We start from the raw sequence: 23,097 nt of genomic DNA on the forward strand, positions 1-23,097 counted from the left end.
TCAATGATTCCTACTCCTCCAATGACTTTCCCTACTAACTCCCCAGTATCCAGGAGCAAGACAAGAGGCTGCAGGCCCTGTGGAACGCCTGTGAAAAATTACCCAAGGCCAATCACAACAACATCCGGTAAGTGAACCCCAGGAACCCTTGACTCAGAGTTAAGATCCAAACTCACATTTTTTTTTCTTTTTTTAAATCTTTTCTGGCTAAAGGTCATGATCACTAACAATCTTGGCATTTTATGACATCCAAAGCAGCACTATTAATAAGTTTGGTTTCTTTCCATTCTCATTCATCCCTCATGAAGTTATTGATTACCACGTTATTTATGGGGTAATAGACTCAAAGAAACTCTGGAGGTTATTGGCTAGTTAAGTTCTGTGATTTATAAAGAGGAAAGATGAATGCAAACTGTTTGGAAGATATTGCAGATTTATTGCAAAGGCCTTTGTTTATGGACTGTTAGAAGAAGCTGACTGTCCCTGGAGCTGGAAAGTTAAACCAGTCTTCTGGTTGAAGTGATGGAGAGAAATGTTCCTCAGAGACCCACAGTCACCATTCATTCCCCTCATGTCTGTCTCTCACTTTTATGCTACCACTCAGGGTTGTACTTTCCCTCAGCTCTGTGGTTCTTTTCTCTACCCAGCTTCTGCTCCTTTACACTTGGTGCTTCGCATCACTTTGTCTTGCCAGCCTCACTCTTGATCCTGCCATCTCTCCACCATATTTCTTTAGTTGCAGGTTTCCAACTTCAGCTCCTGTTGCTATCTGCCTCATTATATGTTTGCCTATAAAACCCCAAGGACAGGGCCAGGTGGTGGCTCACCTGGTTGAACACACGTTACAGTGCACAAGGACCCTTCACAAGTGGTGAAGCAGGGCTGCAGGTCTCTCTCTCTCTCTCTCTCTCTCTCTCTATCAACCCCTTCCCTCTCAATTTCTGACTGTCTCTATCCAACAAATAAATAAAATATTAAATTAAAAAAAAACAAAGATAAATACTGTATGATTCTATTTCTGTGAGCTTCCTAGACTAGTCAAATACATAGAGACAGAAATAATGATGGTCTCCAGTGGCTGTGTGGAGGGGAAGTTGTCATTTAATGAATACAGTTTTACTTTGAGGTAATACCAAAATTCTAGAGATAGATAGTGGTTATAATTACCTAATAATGTAAAACTACTAATGGTGCACTTAATATAGTTAAAGTGGCCAAGTTTTGTATATTTTATCACAACTAACAGAAAACAGAGGCTGGGTGATGGTTTACCCAATAGAACACACATATGTTACCAGGCACCAGGATGCATTTAAGCCCCTGGTCCACACCTGCAGGGGAAGCTTCATGAGCAATGCTGCAGGTGTCTCTTTCACTCGGTTTCTCTCTCTCCTCTCTATATTAAAAAAAAAAAAAAAAGGCTGCCAGGAAATGTGGAGTCATGCAGGCACTGAGCCCTGGTGATAATAATCCTGGTGGCAAAAAAAAAAAAAAAAATTAGGTAGGTCAATCCAGTCAAGGGAATGTTGCTAATGACAGCCATAAACCACTGGCCACTGGTGAATTGACTTTCAACTTAAGTCTCTCATCCTGGTTCAGGACGGTATGATGTGGCCTGGGGAAATTATAAGTCGGACGGGAACAGCAACAACTTAGAGTCTAGGCAGTTGGCCTCTGAGTCTGAATCTGTTGATTTTTTTTTCAGCTAGAGTGACACAATGTGCATAATACAGGGAGAATCTACATCACTGTAAATGAGGTTAGAACCACAGCCTTTTTCTTTTTTTAAAATATTTTTTTATTTATTTTTGTTGCCCTTGTTTTATTGTTGTAGTTATTATTGTTGTTGTTACTTATGTCATTGTTGGATAGGACCGAGAGAAATGGAGAGAGGAGGGAAGACAGAGAGGGGAGAGAAAGATAGACACCTGCAGACCTGCTTCACCGCCTGTGAAGCGACTCCCCTGCAGGTGGGAGGCCGGGGGCTAGAATCGGGATCCTTACGCTGGTCCTTGCGCTTTGTGCCATGTGCGCTTAACCCGCTGCACTACGCCCAACTCCCCCACAGCTCTTTCTCTATCTCGGCATTCAAGAAAACATATGTACCTCTGGGGTACTGAAGGCTTTGTCAGAACCTGGTAGACTTTTTAGTCTTATTTGCCAGTGGTTTTGTGTAATTCATTTGTACATAACATCTATGGTATTTTTTTTAATAGTGATTTTACAGAGATAAAGTTAATATACCACTGTACGCATTTTCCCCCCTCCACACACAGTGTGCCATTACTTTTTTTTTTTTCAGTTAAAAAATAACCCCACCTACATGGGGAAGGCTTCAGTAGCGGAGCTGTGCTACAAGTGTCTTTGTCTTTCTCTACCCCCTCGCTCACTCTCTATTTTTCTCTTCTCTATCAAGAAGAGAAATAAATAATTAAATAAAGCAAAACACAGAAGCCAAGAGCAGTGTATTTGTTGTATAGATACTAAACCCCAGCAATAACCCTGATGGAAAGAAAGAAATATCAAAACGTGTGACTGAGTGGCTTTTTTTTTCCTTCTGCCATTTCAATTCACCAAACCCTTATTTTCACTCCACCCAGTAGATTTTTTTAAATATAGTATATTTGTAAAGCTGTGAGATTCTCAGCACTAATTTTAGAGCATTTTCATATCCTCTCCCCACAGCCCAAATAAAGAAACCCTCTTCCCATTTAGTAATTCTCCATTTTGCCCAGCCCAACCTCTGACAACCACTGGTCTTTCTGTCTCTAGAGATTAGGCTGTTCTGGACTTTTCTATACATGGCCTCATACAACATATGGCCTTTTGTGTTTGGATTTTTTATTGAGCATTATGTGTTCATCCATGTTTAGCATGTGTCAGTCAGTCCCTTTATTTTTATGGTGGAATGACAGCTCATTGTATGGATGGGATGCATTTTTTCTCTTTATCCTTTCTTTAATGGATATGTGGGTGGTCTTGACTTTTTTTTTTTTGCCTTCAGGGTTATTGATGGGGCTCAGAGCCTGCACCATGAATCCATTGCCCCTGGAGGCTAATTCATGTTCCCCTTTTGTTGCCCTTGTTGTTTTATCATTATTGTGGTTATTATTATTATTGTTATTGATGCTGTTATTTTTGATAGGACAGAGAAAAATGGAGAGAGGAAGGGAAGACAGAGAGGAGGAGAGAAAGATAGACACCTGCAGACCCGCTTCACCACCTGTGAAGCGACTCCCCTGCAGGCGGGGAGCCAGTGGCTGGAAGCGGGATCCTCACTCCAGTCCTTGTGCTTCGCGCCATGTGTGCTATCGCTGGGCCTCTGAATTTTTTTTTTATTGCTACCAAGGTTATTGCTGGAACTCTGGGCATATACAGTGCCTCTACCACTTGGAGAGGCTTTTCTTTATTTTTTTTTAATTATTTAATAGGACAGAGAGAAATTGAGAGGGAAGGGATCTATATATATATATATATTGGGCAATAAGCCAGCTTCCCTCTGCTTATCCCTGCTGTCTATTTACATAACCAGTTACCTAGGAACCGCCCTGCCTGCAGGGCATTGGTTTAATCCATACTGGTTCATGATGTCTTTTTGCTCCGCCCCCTCTCGTAGTTGCCCTCATTTCCACCAGTCTCTTTTCGCTCCACCCTCTCTACGTCACATCCTCTTTCCACCCTACTTGGCGAGTATATGTACAGCTGCTCTTCTGTTTTAACACACTTTTTTAACACACTTGGGACTCCAAGAGTCCCAGTCTCTCTCCTGCAAAGCTAGCCGGGCAATAAAGATTGATCTGCGTCCCATTCAGCCATGAGTCCCTGGTCGTCTGTCTCCCACCCGTGAAGCTAGCCCAGCCCGGCATATATATATATATATATATATATATAGAGAGAGAGAGAGAGAGAGAGAGAGAGAGAGCGCTACAGACCTGTTTTTACCATTTGTGAAGTTCCCCTTCCCCCACACATACACACCATAGGTGGGGAGCAGGGACTTGAACCTAGGTTCTTGCACTTGGTAATGTGTGTACTCAACCAGGTGTGCCACTGCTCAGCCTCCAGTCTAGACTTTTTGACTGTAGTGAAGCATACCTCTGTGAACGAATGTGTACAAGTTTATGTGTACATATATATTTTTTAATATTTATTTATTTATTGCTTTTTGTTGCCCTTGTCATTTTATTGTTGTAGTTATTATTGTTGTCATCATTGTTGGATAGGACAGAGAGACATGGAGAGAGGAGGGGAAGACAGAGGGGGGGAGAGAAAGACAGACACCTGCAGACCTGCTTCACCGCCTGTGAAGTGACCCCCCTGCAGGTGGGGAGCTGGTGTACATATTTTTTGTGAGTATATTTGTTAGAGAGGAATGACTGAGTCAAAGACTAAGTCTTGAACACGTTCTTCACTGACTCTCTCCAACAGTCTTTCTGGGTTAGACACCTGTCCTATCATGTAGATGATCCTGTCAGTGATATCTAGACGCTTTCCTTCTTGCCTCTGCACATGGGCAGGCTGGCAGGTAACGAAGGTTGACATAGAAAGAGCTGTAGGTCATTATATTCTGAGTCATCGGGGAAGCAATTACAGAAGCCAGACCTCCCACTTTCTGCACCCCCATAATGATCTTGGGTCCATACTCCCAGAGGGATAAAGAATAGGGAAGCTATCAGAGGGAAGGGACGGGATATGGAGTTCTGGTGGTGGGAATTGTGTGGAATTGTACCCCTTTTAACCTATGGTCTTGTCAATATTTCCATTTTATAAGTAAATCAAATAATAATAATAATGATAATAATAATAAAAGATGGAGAATTTTTTCTGCTCAGATGTTGACAGCCAGCCAAGTAAGGTTGGAGTTTTTTTGTTTGTTTAAAGACTTCTCTTTTTAAAAGATTTTATTTATTAATGAGAAACATAGGAAGAGAGAGAGAAAGAACCAGGCATCACCCTGGTACATGTGCTGCCAGGGATTGAACTCAGGACCTCATGCTTAAGAGTCCGATGCTTTATCCACTATGCCACCTCCTGGAACACTGATATGTTTTTGAAGAAAGAATACAGAACGATGGGGCCAGGTGGTGGTGCACCTGGTTGAGCGCATGTATTACAGTGCGCAAGAACCTGGGTTCGAGCCCCTGGTCCCCACCTGCAGGGGGAAAGTTTTACAAGTGGTGAAGCATGGCTGCAGATGTCTCTCTGTCTCTCTCCCTCTCTGTCACCCCCTCCCTCTTGATTTCTGGCTTTCTCTATCCAATAAATAAAGATATTTTTTTTAAAAAAAGAATACAAAATGACCATTTCCTGACATACAGTCCACCCTGTTATATTGTAGGGTGTATGAGTCTTACTGTCTGTGAGATATGCCAAGAAATAGAAATTTTCAGGTGGTGGGGAGCAGCAAGGGGTGGCTGGTACCTGGTTGATGTTGAAACCTAGTGAAACCTCACTCTTCTGATTACCTTGCAGATACTTGATCAAATTTTTATCCAAACTGTCTGAATATCAAGATGTAAACAAGATGACTCCCAGTAACATGGCAATTGTGTTAGGACCCAACTTACTATGGCCACAAGCAGAAGGGTAAGTGTCAGGAGAACTTGGGGAAACATGTGAGGGGGGAGGTAGGTATGAGCAGGACCCTGTGTAATCACCAGCTTTATGTAATTTTCAAGTCACGTTTCTGTCTTGGCATGTGTCTTCTCTTTCTTCTTCTCCTCCTTCTTCTCCTCCTTCTCCTTCTCCTTCTCCTTCTCCTTTTCCTTCTCCTTCTCCATCTCCTCCTCCTCCTCCACATCCTCCTCTTCCTCCTCCTCCTCCTCCTCCTCCTCTTTTTCTTCCTCCTCCTCCTCCTCCTTCATCTTCTCCTTTTTTTTGCCTCCAGATACTGAGGCTCAGTCTGGCACTAAGAATCCACCTGGTGGCCATTTTTTCCTCCATCATTTTATAAGATAGGACAGAAAAAAATTGAGAGGGGAGGGCGTGATAAAGAAGGAGAGAGAAAGACAAACATCTACAGACCTGCTTCACCACCTGTGAAGTGTCCCCACTACAGGTGAGGAACAGGGGCTCAAACCTAGGTCCTTGTGTTTAAGTACTATGTCCACTTAACCGGGTATGCCACCTCCCAGCCCCAGCATGCTTTTTTCTTTTTCTGTTCAGTTGTAGTCCCATCCCACTCTATAGACAGAGAAACAGAGGCTCAGAATCTCTTCTTCTTCCCATGGAAAAGTTTGCTTTCTGCCTTAGACCTAAAGGTTTCCAGTTCAAGATCCCTCCAGGCTGTCAGGTCAAGACCCTTTGTCCACCCAAACTCTGCAAGTAACCTTACCTTGCTCTTCTAACTCTGTGCTTACAGGAATATCACGGAGATGATGACCACAGTTTCACTGCAGATTGTGGGGATCATTGAACCCATCATCCAACATGCAGACTGGTTCTTCCCTGGGGGTATGTTGTAGAACCCACAGATGGGAGGGCATGGGTGAGGGGAGTGTTCAAGAGAGTGGAAATGATACTATGCGTTCTAAACTTTTAGACACAAATACCAATCAATGTCCAAAGGTCTCTGCTTAATTTGAATCTTTCCCCTACTCATATACATATGCCTACAAATGTATGCACACGTTCAGCTAGGGGGTAGAGTGATGATATCTTCCTGCCCTCTGACCTGAAGGTGTCCATTGCCTGTACAAATGCAGGAGTCTGAGGATTTTACTGGCCTAACATCTATACCATGGTTTCCTGTATAAAAAAAGTCGTGAATCTTAAATTACTGGTGCAAGCATTCATTTTATTTAATTTTATTTATTTATTCTATGTGTGTGAGGGAGTGTTTCACATGAGACACAGAGGGAGAAGCCAGGGCATCACCCTAGTACCTACAATGCATACCTTTTATTTCACCAGTGCTGATGGAAGCTGAGACCTGAGAGAGATGTCTGCCTTTATTCAGGGTTCAGGGCTATGAACCACTTGGGTGGCAGCTTTTTTTTTTTTTTACTCTATCCTGTTCTTGAATTGCCCTATGAATGTGGAACTCAGAGATTATGAGATCTATTTTTGGACCTCGTTAAAAATTAAGTTAAATTAACAGACTTCCATGCCTGAGGCTCAGAGGTCCAGGGTCAATCCCCAGCACTATCGTTATCAGAATTGAGCAATGCTCTGGTTAAAAAAAAAAATTAATTAAAAAAGTGAACATTTGGGGAGATTTGAACAGTATCAAACTGGGTTAAGGACACATAATATGAAGCACGGGGATCCTGGTTCGAGCCCCCAGCTCGAAGCAGGTCTGCAGGTGTCTGTCTTTCCCTCTCTCTGTCTTCCCTTCTTCTCTCAATTTCTTTCTGTCCTATCCAATAAAAAAAAAGAAGATGAAATGAAACATTTGTCTTTGGTTTTCTAAAAAAGCAACACCATCATCTGCAATTAAAAATGCCTCTTAGTTTCATGACTAAGTCTATTGCCTATAAGTTCTCAGAATGTGAACAGTTGTGAGAGTTTTCCTTTTATGGCCATGACTGTTCTGGGGTTTTAATCTTAAACATGAGGTTTAAGATTTTATTTATTTATTTTCCCTTTTATTACCCTTGCTTTTTTTTTATTATCTTTATTTATTGGATAGAGACAGTCAGAAATCGAGAGAGTAGGGCAGATAGAGAGGGAGAGAGACAGAGAGACACCTGCAGCAAAGAGAGACACCACTTGCAAAGCTTTCCATCTGCTGGTGGGGACCGGGGGCTTGAACCCGGGTCCTTGTGCACTGCAACATGTGCGCTCAACGAGGTGAGCCACCACCCGGCCCCTACCCTTGCTTTTTTTAATTGTTGTTGTAGTTATTATTGTTGTTATTGATGTCATTGTTGTTGTTAGATAGGACAGAGAGAAATGTAGAGAGGAGAGGAAGACAGTGAAAGGGAGAGAAAGACAGACACCTGCAGACCTGCTTCACCACCTGTGAAGGGACCTTCCTGCAGGTGGGGAGCTAGGGGCTGGAACTGGGATCCTTACTCCGGTCCTTGCGCTTCTCACCACGTGTGCTTAACCTGTCCAACTCCCTGAGGTTGGATGCTAGCAGGATGCAACTAGACTTCCCTGGACAGACAACCCCACCAATGTGCCATGGAGCTCTGCTTCCCCAGAGCCCTTCCCCACTAGGGAAAGAGAGAGGCTGGGAGAATGGATCGACCTGTCAACACCCATGTTCACCAGGGAAGCAATTACAGAAGCCAGACCTTCCACCTTCTGCATCCCACAATGATCTTGGGTCCATACTCCCAGAGGGTTAAAGAATAGGAAAGCTATCAGGGGAGAGGATGGGATGCGGAGGTCTGGTGGTGGAAGTTGTACCCCTCTTAACCTGTGGTTTTGTCAATGTTTCCTTATTATAAATAAAAAAATTTTAAAAAAAGATTTTATCTTTTCCAGCAAGTACCCATCAGTGCAAACTGCTGTTTTCTTTTTAAATCACAAATGTAAATATTAAATGCTCTATCAATAGGATAAGTGGTTAGGTGAGCGTATGAATCTATGAATGTGTTGATTCATATTATTAAGATAATATCAATAGATTAACTAACACGGAACCCTACATAAAAAATTTCTAGAGGTAAGGGATGAAGGAAAGATCATCTTCGGCAAGGGTAGATAGCATAATGGTTATGCATGTCTAAGACCTCCAAAGTCCCAGGTTCAATTCCCTGCATCATCATAAGCCAGAGCTGAGCAGTGCTCTGATTAAAAAAAAAAAGAGGGAGAGGGAAAAAGAAAGAAAGAAAGATCATCTCTCTTCTGCCTGGAGAGGATGTGACAGAGCAAGAGATCATACACACCCTCTGTTTCTTCCCTACAGAGATTGAGTTCAACATCACAGGGAATTATGGGAGTCCAGTGCACGTAAACCACAATGCCAACTACAGCTCAATGCCCTCCCCTGACGTGGACCCTGCGGATCGGCGTCAGCCCGAACAGGCCCGCCGGCCCCTCAGTGTTGCCACGGATAATATGATGCTGGAGTTTTACAAAAAGGATGGGTATGAATTAGTGTCTCTGTCTCAGCGTTGGGGATTGGAGGAGGGGCTGACTTGGGCAAAGTGGGTTGGCAGGATGGCGGTTCTTGCTAGCAGCAGTTTAGTTGCGATATGGCAACTGAGCTGTTAGCTTATTCTTTATACAATCTGGGGTGTGTCCTTTAGTACCCTTGTATCAGACCAGAGGTAAATGCAGCTCTCTGAGCCAACAAGTGCCTTCAGTACTGATTAGTTCTTACCGCACACACAAAAGAAATTGGTACACCATCTCTATTTAAAAATACACAGACATTGGGGGTCGGGCGGTAGCGCAGCGGGTTAAAGCGCAGGTGGCGCAAAGCACAAGGACCTGCGTTAGGATCCCGCTTCCAGCCCCCGGCTCCCCACCTGCAGGGGAGTCGCTTCACAGGCAGTGAAGCAGGTCTGCAGGTGTCTTTCTATCCCCTTCTCTGTCTTTCCCTCCTCTCTCCATTTCTCTCTGCCCTATCCAACAATGAACATCAACAATAATAATAACCGCAACCAAGCTACAAAAAGGGGGAAAAATGGCCTCCAGGAGCAGTGGACTCATCGTGCTGGCACTGAGCCCCAGCAATAACCCTGGAGGCAAAGAAAGAGAGAGAAAGGAAGGAAAGAAGGAAGGAAGGAAGGAAGGGAGGAAGGGAGGAAGGAAGGAAGGAAGGGAGGAAGGAAATATACAGACACTTTCTTTGGACTCAAAAATGTAGACATACATGATCGGTTATGTAACATTTAGTGGTTTCACTTTGATGGCGGTTGCTCTGCGCATTTGCGTTCTTTAGCCACATTCCTCTGGCATAAGCCACATCTTCAACGCATGGTTTAAGATACGCAGTTGCATCCTTTCTAGAGCAAGTCAGAGCATGAAATCCTTGTGCATTCTTTTTTTTTTGAAGAAGAAGATGCTTTCTCGAGAGTCGGGCGGTAGCGCAGCAGGTTAGGCACACTTGGCGTGAAGCACAAGGACCGGCGTAAGGATCCGGGTTTGAGCCCCCGGCTCTCCACCTGCAGGGGAGTCGCTTCACAAGTGGTGAAGCAGGTCTGCAGGTGTCTATCTTTCTCTCCCCCTCTCTGTCTTCCCCTCCTCTCTCCATTTCTCTCTATTCTATCTAACAACGACGACATCAACAACAATAAAAAAGGGAGGCAACAACAACAAAAAAAGATGCTTTCCCCACGTTTGATGGGGGCTGACCCCTCCCCCCTATGGAGATTCGCTCAGTAATGCCTTCAGCTTAATTTGCATACGAGTGTCCCCTTCTTAGCTGGTTAAAGTGCTTATATAATCTTTTTTTTAAGATTTTAAAAAAATATTTATTTGACCCCTTTTGTTGCCCTTGTTGTTTTAATGTTGTTGTAGTTATTGTTGTTGTTATTGATGTTGTTGTTGGATAGGACAGAGAGAAATGGAGAGAGGAGGGGAAGACAGAGAGGGGGAGAGAAAGATAGACACCTGCAGACCTGCTTCACCGCCTGTGAAGCGCCTCACCCCTGCAGGTGGGGAGCCGGGGGCTCCAACCAGGATCCTTACACCAGTCCTTGCGTTTCATGCCACCTGTGCTTAACCTGCTGCGCTCCAGCCTGACTCCCAGTGTTTATATAATCTTTAATAGCCTGATTGGATCCCCATACCAAATAGAACGGGCATGAGCAGGTTTCATAACAAGCACAACTGGCTTCGGGTATGCATCACCAGCTCGGCTATGGCAACTAAAATATGTGTCCTGATGAGTGTTCAGCTAGCTGGAGGCATCGGCTAGTGTGTCTCTCAGAAAGAACAGACTGTATAGCTCTCTCAAGCAAGTCTGTCCCGTAAACTCTGGTTAGGAATTTTCTTTCTTTTTTTTTTTTTTTTGGCTATCATTAACTTTTTTTTTATTTTTAAAAAGGAAACATTGACAAAACCATAGGATAAGAGGGGTACAATTTTCAAATTTTTAAATGACTTCTATAAGATGAAATTGGTAACTTTTATTTGATCAATCCCTTGCTGCCCCTTCAGAGTAAGAAAAGGCGTCAGAAATTCAGACAGCAGGAGCAACAGCAGCTACAACCCTTCCCTCTTCACCCTCCCTCTCTCTTTTTTAACTTAATCTTTTTATTACTAGATAGAAACAAAGAGAAATTGAGGAGAGAGGGAGATAAAGAGGGAAAGAGACAGAGAGACACCTGCAGCCCTGCTTCACCACTTGTGAAGTCCCCTACAAGTGGGGACCAGGGTGTTGAACCTAGGTCCTTGAGCATGGTAATGTGAGTGCTTAACCAGGTGTGCCACTGTCTGCCTTCCCCACCCCCCCACCCCACCCTCAACCCTCCTCCTCCTCTATCAGACCATGGAGTGACCAGAAAAAAATGTTTGTTTGAAAGGCTAAAGGGTTTCAGGGGAAAGGTTGGGAAACAAGAACTGCAGAGTTGAATGAGTCTTCATGTCTTAGACCTTATTCTGTGAAGCTGGAGTGCTCAGAGGACCCTGGGTCCCCCCGATGACCACCCCTCTCAGAGTGATCGTGTGTGGGTTGCTTCTCAGCTCTGTGATGCTTGTTGTCCACTACCAATGGGGAAAGAGTGAAAATTATACTTCAAAAGCAAAGTACATTAAAAATATGTAAGTTGGGCAGTAGCACTCTGAGTTAAGTGCACATAGTACGCACAAAGATCCCATTTGAATCCCTGGCTCCCCATCTGCAGAGGGGTCGCTTCACAAGAGGTGAAGTAGGTCTGTAGTGTCTATCGTTCTCTCTCCCTCTCTATCTTCCCTTCCCCTCTTGGTTTCTCTCTGTCCTATCAAAAAAAAAAAAAAAAAGGCCACAAGAGCAGTGGATTTATAGTGTAGGCACTGAGCCCCAACAATCACCCTGGAGGCAAAAACAAAACAACAAACAAACAAAACCATAAACACTTTACTTGGCTTGATTTCCAGTTTTTTCAAAGATTGATTTATTTCCATGATAGATCTGAATACTCCTCCTCCCTGCCTCCCCTTCCCTGCAGTGACCCTGTCAGGCTTCAAACAGACCTTGTCAGCAAGCCTACTGCCCACTCCTCCATGACCTTAGCACCACTCCCTGGTGCCTGCTCTCTCTCATCCTCTGCTGCTTTCATTTTCCTCCTCAGACTCTGACCTGTACTGTCACTGCTGGGTAATATTGCTGTCCCACTGTTCCTGAGTCCCTTAACCTGGAGAGAAGACCCTGACATCTATGGGACCCTGTGCAAACCCAGGGACTCCAGCAGATGGTGCTCTGTCCACAGATGTCCTGGTTCCTTTAGTCCTGTTGTCAGAGCCTCACTGCTGTAAGTGGATTTTTCCACATAGAACGAGAGAGATAGAGGGAGAACGGGAAAGCTGGCTTGAACCTGGGTCTCCCACCTGGTAAAGGAGACACCTTCCCACGTGGGCATTCTTGCCCCTCCGTACTCTGGTTCTTAATGCTCAGAAGACCAAGACTCAGTTTCTCTTCCCAATCATGAAAGCTGATTTGCCTGTAGTCTCTTCTCTTGCTACTCTCTGGTCCGATGCTCAAAAGTTCTCTACCAGAACTGGTTGAGCAGCAGTCCCAAAGTCCATGAGGATATTACACCTGACAGAGACTGTGCGACTCATTCTTGGCTCCATTGTTGAAAGTTGAACTGGGTGTGTGGGTCCTTGCGCTTAGTACTTACGTGTGCTTCACCGGGTGAGCCACTGCCCAGCCCCCTAGATATCTTAAAACCATATACTAACTCATCTTGCTAGCATTGCTCTCTTGACCAGAATTTAAAAACAGCATAGCAGATGTCTGTTCTTCACAGGGAAAGAAAAAAAGATATATAGCTACTAACCCCTGATAATTTATTACCCAGAATAATTCATAGCAAACTTCTGTTTAATAATAAATGTATTCTCATTGCAGGAACCTATTCTTGGAGATGGGATTTTTCTAACTTTTCAGGTTTTTTTTTTTTTTTTTGGTGGTCACGGCGGGGTGTTGATTCAGATAGACGTATGTCTCTTCATTTATAAAGTTTTAGATTTTATTTCTGTATGTAGCCTGCCAGGTTATAGGTTCTAAACAGAAATCCTACTAATTTCTGGCACTGAGGAGAGTTGTTTGTTTTTTTTAACCACTATAAACTCTTTTTAAAAAAATATTTTATTTTTTTATCATCTTTATTTATTTATTGAATAGAGGCAGTCAGAAATTTTAGAGGGAAAAGAATGATAGGGGGAGAGACAGAGACACCTGCAGCCCTGCTTCTCCACTCGTGAAGCTTTCCCCCTGCAGGTGGAGACAGGGGGCTCGAACCTGGGTCCTTGCACACTATAACATGTGCGCTCATCCAGGTGCACCACTGCCCAGCCCCCACTAGAAACTCTTGCACACACTATGGGAGCACTCAGCTTCCGTCCTTGGATGATGGCGCAGAGGTGGGCTCAATATAGCTTAGCACCCTATTGGTGATTCGTTGTCTTCCATGAAAAGAACTCTATTTAGTCAATCAGTGAGTGGTTTAACTAGCTTGTTTTAGAACCTTTGCCTCATGAAAAATGCAAAATCTGGCAGATAATAAACTCTGACAAACTGGCCGGAATTTAACAGGACAAAGTATCAATCCACAAAGTGAGAATGTATCACCTGACTGTGCCCATGTCCATCTCAGTGATGAGAAAATGAGAACTCTTGAATTCCTGTCCCTTCTAGGAAAAAGGGGGACACTTGTCTCAAATCAGCTTCCCAGAAGTTACAGGCCCTCACCTACTGCCATCTTCCTTCTTCCTCTCAGAAGACCCAGAAGAGAGGCTTACCTTATGGTTATTTCTTTCCTTCTGTCCTGTTCATTTGTTCCATTTACCGATTTCCAAATCATTTGACCTTTAGAGGGGTCTTCTTGGTCTCTTGCTTCATGCCTTATCTTGATGCATCTATACAGGAACAAGAAAAACAAGCTTCCGTTTTTATCAAAAGCAAAATGTCATGGGTAACTTCGACGTTCCGACTGGCCTTAGGTGTCTGAGAAGTGACTTTTTTTTAAAGTTATGTTTATTTATTTTTTGGTTAGAGACAGAGAGAGATTGAGAGGGGAGGGGAAGATAGAGAGGGAGAGAGACAGAGAGACACCGGCAGCCCTGCTTCACCACTTGCAAAGCTTTCCCCCTGAAGGTGGGGACCCGGGACTCATACCTGGGTCCTTGTGCATTAGACCATGTGCACTCAACCAGGTGCACCACCACCCGGCCCCCTGAGCAATGGCTTCTAGTGGAGACGGTACTTTATTTATTTTCATTTTATTTATGTATGTATTCATTATTTTGTATTTATTATTGGATAGAGACAAAACTTGAGAGAGAAGGAGGAGGTAGAGAGGGACACCAGCAGCCCTGCTTCACCACTTGTGAAACTTTCCCCCTACAGGACAGGACAGGGGCTTGGACCTGGGGACCTTGTGCACTGTAGCGTGTATATTTAACCAGGTGCATCACTGCCTGCCTTCTGGCTTTTTGCTCTGTATTAAACTACTGCTTCCCTCCTTTCCTGAAAAACACAACAGCTTCTTGATTCTGGCTTCTTTGTGTGATAAAAAAATGATGACCAGAAAGTTGTGGACGGCTGCTGTCACCCTCAGGTTGTCTTCCCCACCTTTGAGAAGCTTCCCTTTCTTGGCTGAATGCCCAGCACTGTTACCATTTTTGTCTTTGTCATTTTAGTCTTATCTAGCCATTCAAACATTTGAATTTACTATTTATGTATACCTACTTGTGTTTCTGAAAGTAAATATGCTTTTAGGCCTCCTAGAGCATTGCTGTGGCCTTTGAAATGGATTCACGCCCCGTAAGGATTTATATATTGTTTGGAAATGTCAGTGAGCATTTGATACATATTCACTGTGATGCTGTCTCCTGTAAGAAAGCAATTTCAGCCCGGAAAATGGTGACTACAGATGGTACTACAGCCCCTTTGACAAAACAGAAGTGCGTGTTTCGCCCTTATTCCCTGGTTGCTGACATTTTGTTACTGACATACAGCAGGTCTATCTACCATGTCCTAGCTGGCTTCTTCCCCTCATAAACCAAGAGAGGATCCCCAAGCAGCTTGGTGTCTGAGATTACTGAACGTGGAAGATGCCATTAGAAGTAGGAGGTGGGGGTCAGGCAGTTAGTTGTGCGGGGGTTAAGCGCATGTGGTGTGAAGCGCAAGGACCAGCGTAAGGATCCTGGTTCGAGCCCTTTGCTCCCCACCTACAGGAGGGTCGCTTCACAAATGGTGAAGCAGGTCTGCAGGTGTCTATCTTTCTGTCCTCTTTCTGTCTTCCCCTCCTCTCTCAGTTTCTCTCTGTCTTATTCAACAACAACAGCATCAGTGGCAACAGTAATAATAACGAGAACAACAAGGGGCAACAATATGGGAAAAAATGGCCTCCAGGAGAAGTGGATTCATAGTGTAGGCACTGAGTCCCAGCAATAACCCTGGAGGCAAAAGGAAGGAAGGAAGGAAGGAAGGAAGGAAGGAAGGGAGGAAGGGAAAAGAAAGAAAGGGAGGGAGGAAGGAGGAACAGAAAGAAGTAGGAGGTGTCCTCAGTAGCCCTGATCTTGATGCCCACACCCTCTCCCCACCCTCCACACACACACACACACACACACACACACACACACACACACACACACACTACCCATGGGATATTGAACAAGAATAGAGTAAGAGTAAAGAAGAGAAGAATACAGGCTGAGGCATATATGGTTCCTGTTGATGACCAAGAGAAGCTTGTTGCATCTCTACCATCCTTGCTGACTGTTCCAACTTAATGATATTGTTTCCCTGTGTAGAGTAGAATATTTAACTTTTCCCTCTTTTTAGCTGGATACAGTCTGAACTTCAAAGAAGACAGCTTGTTAGTCCCTCTCCAAGCCCAGTTTTAAATAACAGAAATTGGTGGGGAGAGATAATAGCATAATGGTCATTCGAAAAAGACTTTCAATGCCTCAGACTCTCAAGGCCCAGGTTCAATCCCCTGCACCACTGTAAGCTAGAGCTGCATGGTAGCATGGTAATAAATAAATAAGTAAATAAATAATAAATAAGGCCAGGCAGTGTAGCACCCAGTTAAGCACATATAGTACTATGAGCAAGGATCTATGTTCAAATCTCCGCTCCCTGCCTGCAGGGGGGATACTTCACGAGCGATGAAGCAGGTCTGCAGGTGTATATCTCTCTCTCTCTCTCTCTCTCTCTATCTAGCTATTTCATCCTCCTCTCTCAATTTCTCTGTGTCCTAGCAAAAACAAAATGGCGGGGGTGAGGGTGGGGGAAGGCCACCAGGACCAGTGGATTTGCAGTGCCGGCAACTGAGCCTCAATGATATAACTGGAGGTAAATATCATGGATGAGACTAACCTGTTCTGAATGGTCTCCAAGAATGATTCTGGATCTTTCATAGAAGGTGCAAGACCCAAAAGGACTTGAAAGCTAATAAATGCTGAAGGAGGGACACCAGCATCCCAAAGGTGCCTCCTCTACACCATTCCGGAAAGATGAGAAAGACTACTGGTGGATGTGGAATGGTGAAGTCTTGGGACCTCACAGAAGAAAGAGTGTTCAGAAGCTATCCTTATCCACTTTCCCAAGTTCCTCTCTGTAGTGTCAACCCAAGACCTATCTTGAAAGAACCCACATTCCATCTGCTGCCACCCATTTCCAAATTTAAGTCTTTTGCTTCATTTTTTTAAAAAAATACTATTTATTATTGGATAGACACAGAAATTGGAGGGGTGGAGTAGGAGCAGGTAGAGAGAGAAGGAGACAGAGAGACATCAGCATCCCTGCTTCACCACTTGTGAAGTCTCCCACCACAGGTGCGGACCAGGGACTTGAACTTGGGTCCTTGCTCACTGGAATGTGAGCACTTAACCAGATGTGCCACCACCTGGCCCCAGTCTTTTGCTTCTTAATCTCGTTGCACCTCTACAAGGTAAATGTCATCATTTAGGTGGGCTGAACTTTGTGATTTAATAACTGTGCTTCTGACCAGTGTGGGTCCAAGTAAGTGTTTGAGAACCTCAGTCCCCACACTACTGAGTGTATTCACAGTAGAGATAGATACCATGGGAAAGACATCTTGGTGGCTTTCATGAATGTCTCTGTTAATATCAGAAATACTAGCTATTGTCTTAGCGATGAAGGTCTGAAATGACTGTCACTGGACTGCCTTTTGAGACACATAGCTTAGAAGCTAGCAGGTGACTGCTTCTATTTCTTTTCTCCTTTGTGATGCCACTCCCTCCCAACCTAATCCCACACACCACTACCAGTTTTTCAGCTGCTCTTTTTTTTTTTATTCATCTGTGTGCTTGATAGGCTATGATTTTCACTCCTAAAAGGAGGAGTCACTTTATAACTATTACATTTTTTAATTTGCTATTATCTTTATTTAATGGATGGAGACAGCCAGAACTCAAGAGTGTAGGGGGAGATAGGGAGAGAGACAGAGAGACACCTGCAGCCCGGTTTCAACCCTCGCAAAGCTTTCCCCCTGCAGGTAGAGACCGGGGGGGGGGGTGCTCGAACCCAGGTTCTTGCTCATCGTAACCTGTGCGCTCAACCAGGTGTGCCGCTGCCTGGCCCCAGAGTCACTTAAACTTGATAGACCAACTTCAAGTAAATTCATGGCACAATAGAAGCCCCATGTTCCGACCCCTTGACCTTGACAAGAGAAAGTCAGGGATAGTTATTTCGACACTAATGTCTGTATGTTTCTATCCCTGCAGCCTTAGGAAAATCCAAAGGTATGGTATCCTCTGGTAGCCATGAGGCCAAGTTCAAGCTCAGAAACCTAAGGGAGCTCTTCCTTAACCGGCTCTGTGAGGGTGAATGTGCCGTGTCTGGTTGCTTGGCCGACATACCTGAAGCTGTGTTCCCATCACTGAGATACTGAGATAGACTCAGACTTGAGCGTGTCCATAGGCATGATCCCATTCCCTGCCATGGAGACAAGCAGGCGTGGACTTGAAGAGGCGATAACGTGGCCAGGGTAGTGTGGCTAGTGCAGGAATCCTGACTCGGTCCTGTGCTTTAGGCCCCAGGTGACAAAAAAAAAGTAGAAAGATGGATGATTTGTAAGTTTCCTTCTGGTTGGGTTACATGTTCTCATCTGATGCTTCTGGTCTCTACCACACCCTCTTCCCTCTCCCACCAGGGAGGAAACAGTTCCCCCCCGCGTCCCCCCCCCCCCCAAACCCACACGCTGCTCTGAGGAAGCTTGGATGTCATGCACAGGGAGCTGGTCAGCCCAAGGCCAGCTGGCTTTGGGACAGGATGGGAGGCCGCTGCCTGCCGGCTGTGCCAGGGTAACTGGTGCAAGGCCCGAGCTGGAGCAGCAGACCCCTGTGATGCTGGCTTCCCTGGGTCCAGAAGGGTGCTAAGGCTGTACTGCTGTTCTCCTCACAGGGACGTGCTTGAATGTGTCCGCTTCATGGGGGAGGGAGCCTGTCACCGGTCACACGTGGGTAAGCCGGTGTCTTTGTGTCCCTCGCCAGCATGGGCGTGAGGGTCATGGACACCTCCTGGGTAGCTCGAAGAGGCTCCTCGGCCGGCCGGAAAACAGCCTGCGCCCCGCCCAACATGCAGCCTCCTGCCCCTCCCGCTGAGCTTGCTGCACCTCTGTCATCACCCCTTCCGGAGCAGTCCCCCGAAGGCCCAGCGGCATCCATGCTTTCTCCATCCAGCTTGGGCCTCCAGCCTGGGGTTGAGCGGACCAGGTAAGCTCCAGGGTCGACTGGCCTACAATGCAGGGGGGTTCCGGATAACTGCTTTGCCCACTCAAAGCCTCTCGGATTTGTCACCCCCTACCCTACCCTAGTTTTAAGCATTCATGCTTGGCTTTCTACATAAGTCATTGGCAGTCCCTGGGTCAGCAGAGAAAATTCGAGGGGCTAGGGAGGCAGCATAATGATTGTGCAAAAGACTCTCATAGCTGAGGTTCTGAAGTCCCAGGTTTAATCCCTAACACCACCATAAGCCTGAGCTGAACAGTGCTCTGGTCTTTCTCTCTCTCTGTCTCTTTCTCATGAAAAGACTAAATAAAAATATGTTTGGGGTCTGAGTGGTGGCGCACCTGATTGAGCGCACATTTTACAATACACAAGGACCTGGGTTCGAGCCCCAGTTCCCACCTGCAGGAGGACATCTTCACAGGTGGTGAAGCAGGGCTGCAGATGTCTCTCTGTCTCTGTCCCTCTCTATCTCCCCCTTACCCTCTTGATTTCTGGCTGTCTCTATCCAATAAATAAATATAATTTTTAAAAACAAAGAGAGAAAGTTCAGATTTTCCAAGAATAACTTCCCAAACCAACATACAAAGTGGCAGTCTGCTGCTGCTGTATGAGAAAAAAAAGTTCACCATTTCTCCATTTCCCTTCTTAATAATAACTTACGTACTCGAACTTTAGAAATTTAGTAATCCTTCCTTACGCCCTCCATTTTTCCTACCAAAATGTACACAAATCAGAGGAAGGAATGGTGGTGACACCAAGCTGGGTCTGGTGACCTTTTCAGCTTACCATCTGGCCATCTTGTCATGCTTTTTAAAAAATTTATTATTCCCTTTTGTTGCCCTTGTTGTTTTATTGTTGCAGTTATTGTTGTTGTTGTTGATGTTGCCATTGTTGGATAGGACAGAGAGAAATGGAGAGAGGAGGGGAAGACAGAGGAGGAGGAGAAAAAGATAGACACCTACAGACTTGCTTCACTGCCTGTGAAGAGACCCCCCTGCAGATGGGGAGCCAGGGGTTTGAACCAGGATCATTACGCCGGTCCTTGCGCTTTGCACCATCTGCGCTTGACCCACTGCACTACAGCCCGACTTGTTTTACCTTTACAGGAAGAAAAAGGAGAGAGAACAAGCTCATTCTGTCATTAATACAGTGGACATTTATTTTAAAATAATTTTTATTATCTTTCTTTGTTGGATAGAGACAGATTTTTTTTTTTATATCGGCTAGAAACAGAACTTGAGAAATCAAGAGGAAAGGGGAGACAGAGAAGGAGACAGAGAGACACCGGCAGCACTACTTCACCACTTGTGGAGCTTTCTATCCTACAGGTGGGGCCCAAGGGCTCAAACCCAGGACCTTGAGCATTGTAACATGTGGACTCAACCAAGTTCACTAGGTCACCACTCAGCCCCAAGAAAGCCACAAGTTGAGAAGGTAGGGAGAATAAAGAGGGGGAGAGACAGAGAGACAGCTGCAGGTGAGGTCCAAGGGCTCAAACCCAGGTCCTTGAGCACTGTAACATGTACACTCAACCTGGTGTGCCACCACCCAGAAATGAAAGCTGCTGCCTGAATCCCTGAGATGTCCGGGTTCCAGCGAGCAGACACTGACAAACACCACAGCAGCACCTGGCAGACCTGGGTGCAGGGGAAAGAGGCCAAGCTGAGCTTTCCTTGAAAGCGGCCTGGCCAGAGGGAATTGAGGCTGTGAAAATTGCTGTTTGTGTCTGTCTGTCCTAAAATAGCAACTCAGAGAATGGTTCCTCCACAGTGAACGCAGCTTGTTTCCATGGCCGCTGCAGGAGGCAAAATGGGGGCGTTGGGAAGCTGGATGTTTTAACTCATACTTCGCAGGAGTCTTTCTTCTCCTCCATCATCACCACCATCATTTACCTACACACACACCCATGTACAGAGAGAATCACACGTGCACCACAAGGTGCCAGTTCGGCACCTGAGATGGGCTTTTCATTGATTTGATTTTTTTTTTTTTGTCTCCAGGGTTATTGCCAGGGCTCAGTACCTGCACCACAAATCCACTGGTCCTGGAGGCCATTCTTTTCCTTTTGATAGCCTGGTTGTTTTACCATCGTTGTGGTCATTATTATCATTGTTATTGATGTCATTGTTGTTGGATAGGGCAGAGAGAAATGGAGAGAGGAGGGGAAGACAGAAAGGGGGAGAGAAAGACAGACACCGGCAGACCTACTTCACCACCTGTGAAGCGACTCCCCCGCAGGTGGGGAGCTGGAGCTCGAACCGGGATTCTTCCGCTGGTCCCTGCGCTTTGTGCCACGTGCGCCTAACCCACTGCGCTACCTCCCGACCACCGATTTGATTTTTTTATACATCTTTTTTTTTAAAAAAAAAATCTTTTTTATTGATTCATTATTGGATAGATACAGAAATTGAAAAGAGAGGGAGAGATAGAGAGAGAGACAGAGAGACACCTGCATCCCTGTTTCATCACGTCTGAAGCTTTCCCTCCTGCAGGTGGAAACCAGAGGCTTGAACCTGAATCCTTGCGCGCACTGTAATGTGTGTGCTTAGCCAGGTGCGCCACTGCCTGGCCCCCTATTTATTTGTCTATTTATTATAATAAGCAGAAAGTATTTCCCTTATGAGATAGAGAAATGACAGAGGGGGGACCAGGTGTTGGCGTACCTGGTTAAGTGCGCACATTACAGTGCACAATGACTCAAATTCAAGCTGCTGGTCCTTACCTGCAGGGGAAAAGCTTCACAACTAGTGAAGCAGGGATGTAGGTATCTCTCTGTCTCATTCCCTCTCTTTCTCTTCCTCTCTTCTCAGTTCTGTCTCTATCCAGCAAGAGAGAGAGACAGAGAGGTGAGTGGGGAGGGGACACTGCGTGCTTAGGCTGTCATTCATAACTGGCTCAGAGGAGACAAAGGAATGCAGTCCTGACTGGGTGCTTTCTGAGCTCAGGTCAGCTTGAAAGACAGAGACAGGAGAGAACAGGTTCACTGGAGCAGCAGAGGCAGCTAGAGGAAAAAAAAAAAAAAAAAGGACAAGTAAGCATGCAATTTTTCTGAGATTATTCCTTCTTCAGGCATGCGAGGTCTTAACTCAGAGTCACCATCTTGTAAAAGATATTTAGTGCCAGGTGCCTATACAGATGCTTTTTTTTTTCTTTTAGACAGAAACAGAAATTGAAAGAGGAGAGAAAGATAGGGTAAGATAAAGAGAGGCACCTGCAGACCTACTTCACCACTCGTGAAGCTTGCCCTCATCAGATGGGGACAGAGGGTTTGAATCCAGTTGTTGTTTTTTTTAATTTATTTTCCCTTTTGTTACCCTTGTTGTTTTTCATTGTTGTTGTAATTATTGTTGTTGTTACTGATGTTGTCGTTTTAGATAAGACAGAGAGAAATAGAGAGAGAAGGGGAAGACAAATGGAAGAGAAAGACAGACACTGGCAGACCTACTTCACCGCCTGTGAAGCGACGCCCCTGCAGGTGGGGAGCAGGGGGGGGGGGCGGCTCCAACCGGGATCCTTCTGCCGGTCCTTACGCTTCGCGACACATGCATTTAACCCGCTGCGCTACCGCCCAACTCCCATGAATCCAGGTTTTTGTGATTGTCATCTGCGTTCTCAACCAGCTGCATCACCATCTCCACCCATAAAGCCTATTTCTGGGAAAGGCCCCTTGGTGATGGATTTAACTGGACTATGGATGTTTCAGGAGCATTACGAATGGGTGGCCTTGCATAATCACATGGGCAGGGAACATGGCCCGTTGGTTCTTTCCAGACAGGCTCAACTCCCACACCCTGTTTGTCTGCTTAACATGAACGCAAACCTCAAACTCTGAGTCCTGCCTCTTGGCACCCCAGCTCGCTGAGTCATGAGCCCCCAAAACTAACGCCATATTTAGATAAGACACAAATTGAGAGGGGAGGGAGAGACAGAGATAGACAGATAGATATGTTGTAATTTTCACTTAAAAAGGTTAGCTTTAAGGCATGTAAAAGGATTCACAGCAGGGAGCTGAGAACAGGTTTAGACAATAGAAGGTTTTATTGGGGTGAAATAGGTAAAATGTAAAGTAAGCAATTATCATTAGGGGTTAAGAGTACTCTAGGTGAAGTCGGGTGGTAGCGCAGCGGGTTAAGCTCACGTGGCACAAAGCGCAAGGACCGGCTTAAGGATCCTGATTCCAGGCCCCGGCTCCCCACCTGCAGGGGAGTCGCTTCACAGGTAGTGAAGCAGGTCTGCAGGTGTCTTTCTCTCCCCCTCTCTGCCCCCCCCATTTCTCTCTGTCCTATCTAACAATAA

At 45.2% G+C, this 23,097-nt stretch overlaps 1 protein-coding gene across 5 annotated transcripts in view; it reads left to right on the forward strand.

Moving 5' to 3' along the window:
- ARHGAP44 (Rho GTPase activating protein 44) overlaps nucleotides 1-23,097 on the forward strand; it is a 202,981-nt gene that overhangs the window by 164,074 nt on the left and 15,810 nt on the right. For 4 of the 5 annotated variants that reach the window (XM_060204450.1, XM_060204448.1, XM_060204451.1 and 1 more), the window contains exons 13-18: nucleotides 47-127; nucleotides 5,473-5,586; nucleotides 6,362-6,453; nucleotides 8,858-9,038; nucleotides 17,797-17,814; nucleotides 18,565-18,786. In XM_060204450.1, coding sequence (XP_060060433.1) covers nucleotides 47-127; nucleotides 5,473-5,586; nucleotides 6,362-6,453; nucleotides 8,858-9,038; nucleotides 17,797-17,814; nucleotides 18,565-18,786 — 708 coding nt within the window. The remainder of the gene's footprint in view (nucleotides 1-46; nucleotides 128-5,472; nucleotides 5,587-6,361; nucleotides 6,454-8,857; nucleotides 9,039-17,796; nucleotides 17,815-18,564; nucleotides 18,787-23,097) is intronic. The other variant, XM_060204449.1, reaches the window with a different exon arrangement.

This window comes from Erinaceus europaeus, chromosome 12, assembly GCF_950295315.1.
Source record: "Erinaceus europaeus chromosome 12, mEriEur2.1, whole genome shotgun sequence".
NCBI classification, from domain to species: Eukaryota; Metazoa; Chordata; class Mammalia; order Eulipotyphla; family Erinaceidae; genus Erinaceus; species Erinaceus europaeus.